The sequence below is a fragment of the Solanum tuberosum genome, unplaced genomic scaffold (assembly GCF_000226075.1).
Source record: "Solanum tuberosum cultivar DM 1-3 516 R44 unplaced genomic scaffold, SolTub_3.0 scf00552, whole genome shotgun sequence".
NCBI classification, from domain to species: Eukaryota; Viridiplantae; Streptophyta; class Magnoliopsida; order Solanales; family Solanaceae; genus Solanum; species Solanum tuberosum.
The window spans coordinates 200,864-209,713 of record NW_006239481.1 but is presented as its reverse complement, the minus strand read 5'-3'; the positions used below and the strand labels follow the sequence as shown (position 1 = coordinate 209,713).

General features: G+C 35.3%; 2 protein-coding genes across 2 annotated transcripts in view; one reads left to right on the top strand and one right to left on the bottom strand.

The window, feature by feature from the left end:
• The first annotated feature begins 1,134 nt into the window (after nucleotides 1-1,134).
• LOC102592437 (mitochondrial inner membrane protease subunit 1-like) lies at nucleotides 1,135-4,312 on the top strand. The gene is made up of 5 exons (XM_006365506.2): nucleotides 1,135-1,528; nucleotides 1,635-1,859; nucleotides 2,030-2,140; nucleotides 2,852-2,912; nucleotides 3,704-4,312. The coding sequence occupies exons 1-4, from the start codon at nucleotides 1,403-1,405 to the stop codon at nucleotides 2,897-2,899; spliced, it is 510 nt and encodes a 169-aa protein (XP_006365568.1). The 5' UTR covers nucleotides 1,135-1,402; the 3' UTR covers nucleotides 2,900-2,912; nucleotides 3,704-4,312.
• A 584-nt stretch (nucleotides 4,313-4,896) lies between these two features.
• Nucleotides 4,897-8,850, bottom strand: part of LOC102592102 (tobamovirus multiplication protein 1) — a 19,303-nt gene continuing 15,349 nt past the window's right edge. The window contains exons 8-13 of the mRNA XM_006365505.2: nucleotides 7,803-7,863; nucleotides 7,145-7,209; nucleotides 6,804-6,878; nucleotides 6,649-6,724; nucleotides 5,739-5,902; nucleotides 4,897-5,223 (exon numbers count right to left, since the gene is read on the bottom strand). Coding sequence (XP_006365567.1) covers nucleotides 5,200-5,223; nucleotides 5,739-5,902; nucleotides 6,649-6,724; nucleotides 6,804-6,878; nucleotides 7,145-7,209; nucleotides 7,803-7,863 — 465 coding nt within the window. The 3' untranslated portion in view covers nucleotides 4,897-5,199. The remainder of the gene's footprint in view (nucleotides 5,224-5,738; nucleotides 5,903-6,648; nucleotides 6,725-6,803; nucleotides 6,879-7,144; nucleotides 7,210-7,802; nucleotides 7,864-8,850) is intronic.

Here is an 8,850-nt window from a genome sequence, read left to right as displayed (position 1 = left end):
TATACATGTGTCATAGAAATGTTTTATCTTCGAAACTAGTTTTATGGAATATTTTTTGGTGTTTGATTGGTTATAAAAGTAAGTAATATGTGCCAATCATAGAATTTATTGAAACAAGTTTTGAAATCAAATTAAAATATTTATAAAAAGTGAATATAAGGAGAACATGGTAAGTTAACATCGAGTAAATATATTAGGAAAAATTTCAATGCTTAGATACACTTAGGGCGAACAAAACAGGGTAGCGAATATTTTAGCTAAAGAAGGAGCAAAGACTGAGCTTTTTATGGATTAATTACAAAATCCCACGCTTTAGTTTACTTATTACCATTATTCCCTATAAGTTTTACAAATTTTCAAAATTCCTCATTTTCGCGCATCAGATTAGTGTATCTCGCGCATCAGATTAATGCATCAGCGCTTATATTATTGTATCTCGCGCATCAAATTAGTGTATCATGTATATAATGTAATGTATCTTACTTAACGATTAATGTATCTCGCGCATCAGATTAATTAATCAGCGCTTATATTATTGTATATGTTTGAGGGATTTCTGTAATTATAAACTTTTAAGGGATAGATTGTAATTTTGCCTTAAAAGTATGAGATTTATGTAATTTGCCCAAAATTTAGTCCTGCGAATAGTTATTCAAATTATAAAAATTACCTACCAAAATTACTTTAGCAACAAAATCATTCTAACTATTACTATCTCCGTCCACTTTTAATTGTTATATTTTCCTTTTTCAGAGTCAAATTAAACTACAAAAACTTTAACTAATATTTTACAATGTATTTTTTCATCATATTGATATGCAAAAATAACAATTTATAATACTTTTCGTATAGTTTTTAAATATCTAAAGTTTTTATTTAAAATATCAAATTAATGTAATCTAATTTAAATTTGAAAATCAGTCAAAATTGACTATCGAAAAACGTAACAACACAAATAAATGCGGATGAACGGAGTATTACACTAACTCAAAAATACTACAAAATCACTGTTGCTTTATAATTATGTTGGATGGGTCATACAATGGTCAGTGTTAGCTGTTAGATTTCCATCCATTAATACATGTCAATTTTAAAAACTATAAGGACTTATTTTGAGTTAGTGTATATTTGAAAGACTATTTTGAGTTGATGCTCAAACTTAAGGACTGTTTTGAGAAAAGATTTTTCTCAACTTTCTCTACACCGGAGAATGCACAACTAGACCACCAGATTCCGGGCCGTGTTCGCTGTGCATCAATCGGAGAATGCACAATTAAATCGCGGGGGCCGTGTTCGCCGTCGAGTAGAGGTCGGAGTTATTGTGTTCTCTTTCGCCTGATTCTGTAATCCATTTTAATTGGTGAGATAGCCTCTTTAGGGTTGAGATGCAGATTGACTAATAATGGGTCTGGAAAATCTGAAGCAACTGACGCCTTTTATCAAAGAAGCATTTCAGCAAACACTACTCGTAGCCAAATTCCTCTGTGGTATTCATGTCACCAACAGCTACATCTGCACCTTCGCTCTCGTACGATATCATAGCCATTACTATTTTTCTTAGTTTACTACTTCATGATTTGGGACAATTGAGCTGCAATTTTAAATCTGTATTTTATTTTATATATTTTGGGCAGACTCAAGGTCCAAGCATGCTTCCAACGTTTAATCTGACTGGAGATCTTGTTTTGGCTGAAAGGCTATCAACTCGGTTTGAGAAAATGCAACGTGGAGATGTGGTGCTAGTGCGTAGCCCTGAGAACCCGAGAAAAATTGTGATCAAAAGACTCATGGGTATGGGTGGTGATACTGTTAGATATGTTGTGGATCATGCAAATAATGGAATAGAACATACTATTGTGGTAATTAAGAATTGATCAAATACCTTCATTTACAACTGATTTTCCCCTTTTGCAGTGATTCTTTGGCCGTTGGTAACAGTTTGTAGTAATGTAGTTGAGTTTTTGCTGCCCCCTTTCTTTTCGTCTCTCCACTTTTGTTTCTTAAGTGAATATGCTTTGAATGTGAACAGGTACCAGATGGACATGTTTGGATTGAAGGAGATAACAAATTTAATACCAACGATTCGAGGAACTTTGGACCTGTACCTTATGGACTTGTACAGGGCAGAGTCTTTTGGATTGTCAGTGATTCTTCTCTATTTTGATTTTTAGCTAATTTGCCAAATTGCTATGACTTGATTATATTTTGGAATTACTTTTTGCTTAATTTCTTGGAGGTGTTTTCGAAGGTATGTTTCATGCCATCATATTGATGTCCTTATAAGACAATTTTTAATTTTTTAAAATAAAATTTGGTTAAGTTTGAATTGGTAAGTCAGATTTTTATTTTTGTATTGTTTGATAAGATTAAAAGAATAGCTAAGTCTCCTGTAGGACTTGCCAGAAGAAACCTGCCATAGGAATCATGTCTAGCTTGTGCATAAGCAGCATTTTCAGAGGATTATGTTGTGCTAAATAGTGTGTACGCTGATTTAATTGGTCTGTTTGCTACAATTTGGTTAGTTAGGGGCTTAGGGCTAAGATCTACATATATGCATAAGCACACCAAATCTTGTGAACGTGTTTAATACTTCAGGTTCTTGTAGACTAGTTGATAATACTTGTGAAATTCATCCAATATGTTTTATGTTTCTGACTTGAATTCATAAGCCAACAGATATGTCGCTAGCTATTTCTGGAGAGTCATATTGAATTAGTAAACTAGGAATGTTGTAAAACAAATTGTGCAACTTTTTTGATCATTTTTCCATATTTTAAGACTTGTTTGTGCAGCATTCTATCTTTAATTTTGCTGTGTTGTAGAAATCTAAAAGTTCTGACGTTGTGATTAGGTATGGCCTCCTGAAGATTTTGGATCAGTAGGAAGAGAAGTACAGTAATCAACCTTTCAAGGTACGCTTGTTTAGAATTTCATGTTTAAAATGTTTTTGCTAATTAGGAGGTTGGATCATTTGTTATGGGATTGTGCCATTGCTTTGCCATATTTTCCTCATTTCACTTTGATATTTGTCTTCATTTTGTCACTGATTGGATTCTGGTGTTCTATATTTTTTCTCTTTATTTTTCCAAATTAGTCTTAGTGAACTATTTATGCTACTCTCAATGCTCTCAAGAACTTATGATTGTGTGAACTTTCTATGTGTTAAACTTCATGTACTCAACCTTAATGAGAGGTAGCAAAATGTTTAGGAATCAAATTTTGTGTTTAGGTTTCTTCCTAGTGTTTTTCTTTTTAAATGTTTTCTATTTTCTCCCCCGGCTAATTCAAATTTCCTCCTGGTGGTTTCCTTGTAGGAAATTTGCACATTTTCAAACTAACCTTCGTGTTTGCTTCATGTTTTATCTAGCGTATTACATCCAAATGCTAATTGAATACAGGATGAAGCTTCTTTTTGGTTATGACTGAAAAGATGTGTGCTTGGTAATGTATGACAAGATTATGGCTCGTAATAATGTATCTTCTGCATGATATTCTGATTTTTGTCATGTTGTGTTCTATAAGAATAATATGATGCTGGCATGTGATGAATTTAAATGTAGAAACCTGATAGGTGAGAATTTATATAGCTGACCCCAACTTGTATAGGAAGGTATATATGTGTTGTTGCTTCCCATAACAATGGCATATAAACCTGTTTTCCTTGTTGGTAGCTGAAACCGGTTAATGGACTTTACCTTGGCAGATTTGGAGTATGCTTGTAGAGTATTCTCTTACAAGCATGGTTTTTAAACAATTTACTGAAGATGGCAATTGGTGGGTTGCTTTACTACTAGGTTCGAGGTGGAAGACAGGACGCCGGAGCTGTTAAATATATTCGGTTAATGTATTTCTCAAGCTCCAAAGGCTGCACGGTTTGCATAATTTATTCTTGAAGTGCCACTGCTAATGCATTAGCAAGTTTCTAGCTCGATAGGAACCACATTGGTCTTCCATATTTACTTATGCCCAAAAATTGTTTCAATTTCTTTAACATGTGAAAGCTTCTTTTCTGTTTTACTTTGTCGTTGTTCTTCTATCAAAAGAGTCGTTCGGGACTTGTGGACCTAAGGGTTGTGGTCTGGCGGTCACTTCTCATATCTAACTCGAGCCTTTGTAGTCAGAGTTACTCGATACATGTTACCGCTGGGAAATTACATGTACCTGGTGTCTAAGGTGCAGGCAAGCTTTGCCAAAACACCTCACAATGTTAAATTTTTCATTTTTGGGCAGTTACATGTTCCATTTAATAATACAGTAGTAATTTTTTTTTATGTTAAATTACTGCAGCATATATCCAAAAGTTGGGAATTGACTGTATACTTCATATTGTACCATTCAGCTCGTTTCATTTCGACGCTTGCAAATAAAAGACAAATTATGGGTCCTCCTAATGCTAATTGCAAATACATTGTATATTTTATACGACGAATTTTTAAGCCATCCAAAATGCAGAATTTACTCTGCCAATTAGTCAATGCATGCACTTGAAAAATAAAATAACGGTAAGATTACAACATCATTAAAGGACATCTCTATGTTAAGAATGGCACTACAATCGTAAATTATAATCACACAACACCAAATTATAGGTAAGATCACGTGAGATGAAAACAAAAAGGAAAGAATAAAATTCTATAAAACCGAGAGAATTTTAAACAAGGGACGAAATTATTTTTTTTCAAAAGAGTTGCTAAAATACGATGAAATGGACTGATGTTGAAGAATCGACAAAATGCCACTTGAACCCAGAGCTAGTTAGTTCTCCCGAAAAAAAATAGTTCTTAGTAGGGTAAAATAGATATTGTCCTTTTAAATGCTGACCAATGGCTAATTATTCTCTAGCGCAAATTGCATTATATCCCATTTTATGGCAACCATATATGTAAGATAATCAGATGAAAAGTTTTGAAGGGCAAGAAAAATCTAAAACCTCATCATATCAACAAAAAGAATCTGTAAAATTTAGAAAGTTCATCGCAATGTTTGCTATGTACAGGAATCCAAGTTATGCAGGCATGTTTACCCTGAGCAACCACCTTGCATAGTTGCATGGGGTATTTTTTCCGTTGAGTTGAGCTTTCTTCGATCACTCAACCACAATACCGACCACTCAACTGAGAAGTTCTCTCATTTTTTGTATTGTCAGTCCCTCATTTCTAGCTGAAAATCACCAATCAATGTACAATTCCATCACGATGATCATATGGGGCTCGCCCTTGAGACCTGCATCCACAATGCTTAGAACACATTGGTACAAGTTTGTGAATCCATCTAGTCTAAGACAATGAAAATCAAGAAATGAGTGGAAAGATCTCCAGTGCAGAAAGTTTGAGTTCTTCATTGATTTTGCACTCTACTTTCACATTCTCTTTTGGGTTTTGATGTTCGGTTAAAGTGAGGTTAAAAATAATGTTTGTATAAGTTGTCTTTCAACTGCTAAGCTGCAATTCTGGCGAGTTTGTGGATCTTACGAAAAATTTAATGGACAGCTAAAATGATTCGTACCCATAGCTTCACCTACCATGATTTCCCGTCCCTAGTGTAATGTGCGAGGAGATAAATAATTTATTTGCTTTGTCTTTTAACTTTTTTCCTTTTCATTTGATCAGTGATAGGTTTATAGCCCTTGTAAAAGGACATGCATTTTCTACATATTCCTTAGTCAAGATCATGATGCACATGACTAGAGATCAATCAACAAACAAGGTGTGCATTAGAGTCAAAAGAAGGCAAGTAACCTGATTTTGCACACTTGCAGCAGCTGTCCATCGCTGAGGCTGAACTGTCACTGAACTGTCACTTATAAAAGCTATTGTCCTCGACTCCTGTTGACTGAAAGTGACAAGTGGAGGTGGTAGTTCTCTCATCACCCATAACACAAATGCTGAAGGTATAGAAGAACCTGGAAAATATTTTCATCAGGTACAGAGTATTAGAAAGTTTCCCCCCTTTGTGAATAGAACTCTAATTTGTAGGAAAGAACTGCATTGTAAGATCAGCTCCCCCCAACAAAACACGTACAAGCTACTAGTATTCTTGGTTGAAGAAGTAATTGGAGTCTCCATACCATAGCCCAATACAATGAAGATAGATGCAATTTCTTAAACTAAAGAACAACAACAACATAACCAGTGTAATCTTACAAGTGGAGTCTGGGGGGAAGAGCAGGAACTATGAGGGAGGCAAGCAATATCTTGACGCACCATTACTAAATCCCCTCTCAGTCATGTTCCGATTTTTTAAAGAAATATCTGATATGTCCCAATCCAGCTCTTATGTTAAGTCCTTACAACATAGCTCCCAACTTCTGTTGAGTGCGTCCAGAGAGACATCTCACAACAACTCAAAATGTTTACGATATTAATGCACTTATATATCTCAAAAAAAATAAAAAAATATTAATGCACTTATATAACATCATCAGAGCAACCTCTGATTGTTAAATTGGTTCCTTCCACCATGTTTAGTTCAGCCTTCTTCATCTAATTAACTACAGTTAGTAGCTCTTAGGTATAAGGGGTGGGCTTGAGGAGCATCTCGTAGCTTCAACAATTGGTAAAAACAATTAGCAGGCAGAAAGCAGAAGTTCCCACTGAAGTCTAGAATTTCAAATCAAGCTTTCAGTAAGGAACAAGTTTTAAAGGGTACCTATAAAATAATACAAAACCATGAGAAGAGATGTACAAACACCATTTATCTTCTGTCCATGCCAGTTAAAAAGAAGCTGCATTAAAAGCATTATCTTTTAGAAACTTATGCAGTCAAAACAAAAGACGATCTCATGAGACCAGCAGAAGACATACGGGTATATCTGTGAATACGGCGACAGTGGCACTTGAAGTGAAACATAGAACAGAAACAACTGCCAAGCCTGCAACCTTCATTTGACAAACATATAATAAAAAACCGAACTTCACAATAAAATAATCTATCACAATCTGTGTCATGAGAGCTAAATTTTAACAAGGAAGAAAAGAAGAGAAAGAAAAGTGCAGTTTATTCAAGCTCAGTTCTTAAAACTAGAACTGTAAAAGATCTCAGTATGACATGACGTGACACACAAGTTTTCTGCAGTCTGCAAATAACGATTCCAACTGCCATACAGAAAATGGTAGAGATGCACCGAGGAAAGATGAGTTAGTACCTTCCACATTTCTGATGAAGCCCTTTCAGATCTCACTTTGCTCATTTTCAAGAACAATACCAGTCCTGCATAGAGGAGATATTTTAGTCAGAAAGGACAGATTTTGAAATAGAAAATCTTCACATAAAATAATTAGAACACAAAAGACCTGGTTTAAACAACAAGTTCTTTACGACAACTGTTTCTTAAATTTCGCACAGCTCGATGAGAAATGGATAATTGGTTGAACAATCAACTCATTCAATCGCGATATTACTGATGAAATATTTGTCTTTCTGGGGAGACAGCAGATTCACCCCCTAAAACTATCAACCATGCATATCTTATTGTTTAAACTATTTCTGAAATCACTTCTCCACTCCCCTGACCCACCTCTGGGGACACACACACACAGAGGGAGAGAGAACTCTTGAACATTTGTAAATCACTCCTTATTGTTAAATAAAATAACTCAAATCTTTTATATCAGCTGATTCTGTGAAGAAATGGTGGATCAAGACGTTAGTTATTACACAAGTACTGAAGTGCCCATGTAAAGATTTATGGTGCATAGTAGCAATAGATAAGATTTTATTACTGAAAATGGCAGGACAACAATTTTCTGGGACCACATTAATGTGGAAGCGGGATAAATAATACCAGTGTATGAGATACTAACCATAGCATGCCAATGCCACTCCCAGCAAAAGAACTGCTAAGGCAAAGAGATCTACATACACCTGGATGAAACTGCACTTCATCAATTATCAAGAGGAAGGTGGGGAGAAGGTGGCAAAGAAAAAAATCACCCTGAAACAGTCTAAATTTATATTCCCCCAACAATAATTTAAACACCAAAGACCAGAATTGTAAGCAAATTAAAAATACCATGCTAATTCATTTAAGCATGAAAAGCATTTTACAAGAACTACCCTTACTCACAGGGGAACACATCCTCTCTTTCAACGAGATGCTCCTCTCAGTAAATACTAAGAAACAGTTTGGCTCCAAGTCGAAGGTATATACTTATTTGTGTAATAAAATCTAACTGCAGCTAAAAATGAATATGTGAGGCTCAAAGTAATCTATAAAGAGAACCAACAACTGCTAAATCAAATGGATTAAAGAAAGAATATGTGAAAACAACAATCAAGTAACACTTATCAATAGTGTTCTAGACAGTTTACCCACTTATTACATGGCCTTGCTCCCAATGCCAACTGAGGTTATAGAACAGATTGACAAGATAAGAAGGGACTTCCTCTGGAAAGGCAACAGGGAGAAACACAAATTTCATCTCATCGAATGGGAGAAGATCACACAACCAAAATACCAAGGAGGTCTTGGCATTAAGAACCTTGCAGCCCACAACAAAAGTATGATGATGAAGTGGCTTTGGAGATACAACTTGGAAGACGCAGGACTCTGGAAAGAGGTCATCATAGCTAAGCATGGAAGGCTGAATCAATGGTGCTCAATTATTACTACACTTCCTTACGGAGTGGGACTGTGGAAGAGTATTAGGATGTTGTGGGATACATTTGATCAGAACGCTTACTTTGAATTGGGCAATGGTGTACTCCTAAAATTTTGGACAGACAAATGGCTTGGAAATACCACTCTTCAGGAGGATTTCCCAGATCTGTTTAGAATTGCTCAAGATCCCAATTCTGTTATTGCTGCTAATAGAGAAGGGATCAATTGGGATCTGAGATTTAGAAGGAATA

What these genes read in the sequence shown, in the direction of transcription:
- LOC102592437 (XM_006365506.2), top strand. Translation starts at nt 1,403, where the DNA reads ATGGGTCTGGAAAATCTGAAGCAACTGACGCCTTTTATCAAAGAAGCA. An exon ending in GAATAGAACATACTATTGTG is followed by an intron (nt 1,860 to 2,029) that starts GTAATTAAGAAT and finishes GAATGTGAACAG; the next exon opens with GTACCAGATGGACATGTTTG. An exon ending in AGGGCAGAGTCTTTTGGATT is followed by an intron (nt 2,141 to 2,851) that starts GTCAGTGATTCT and finishes CGTTGTGATTAG; the next exon opens with GTATGGCCTCCTGAAGATTT.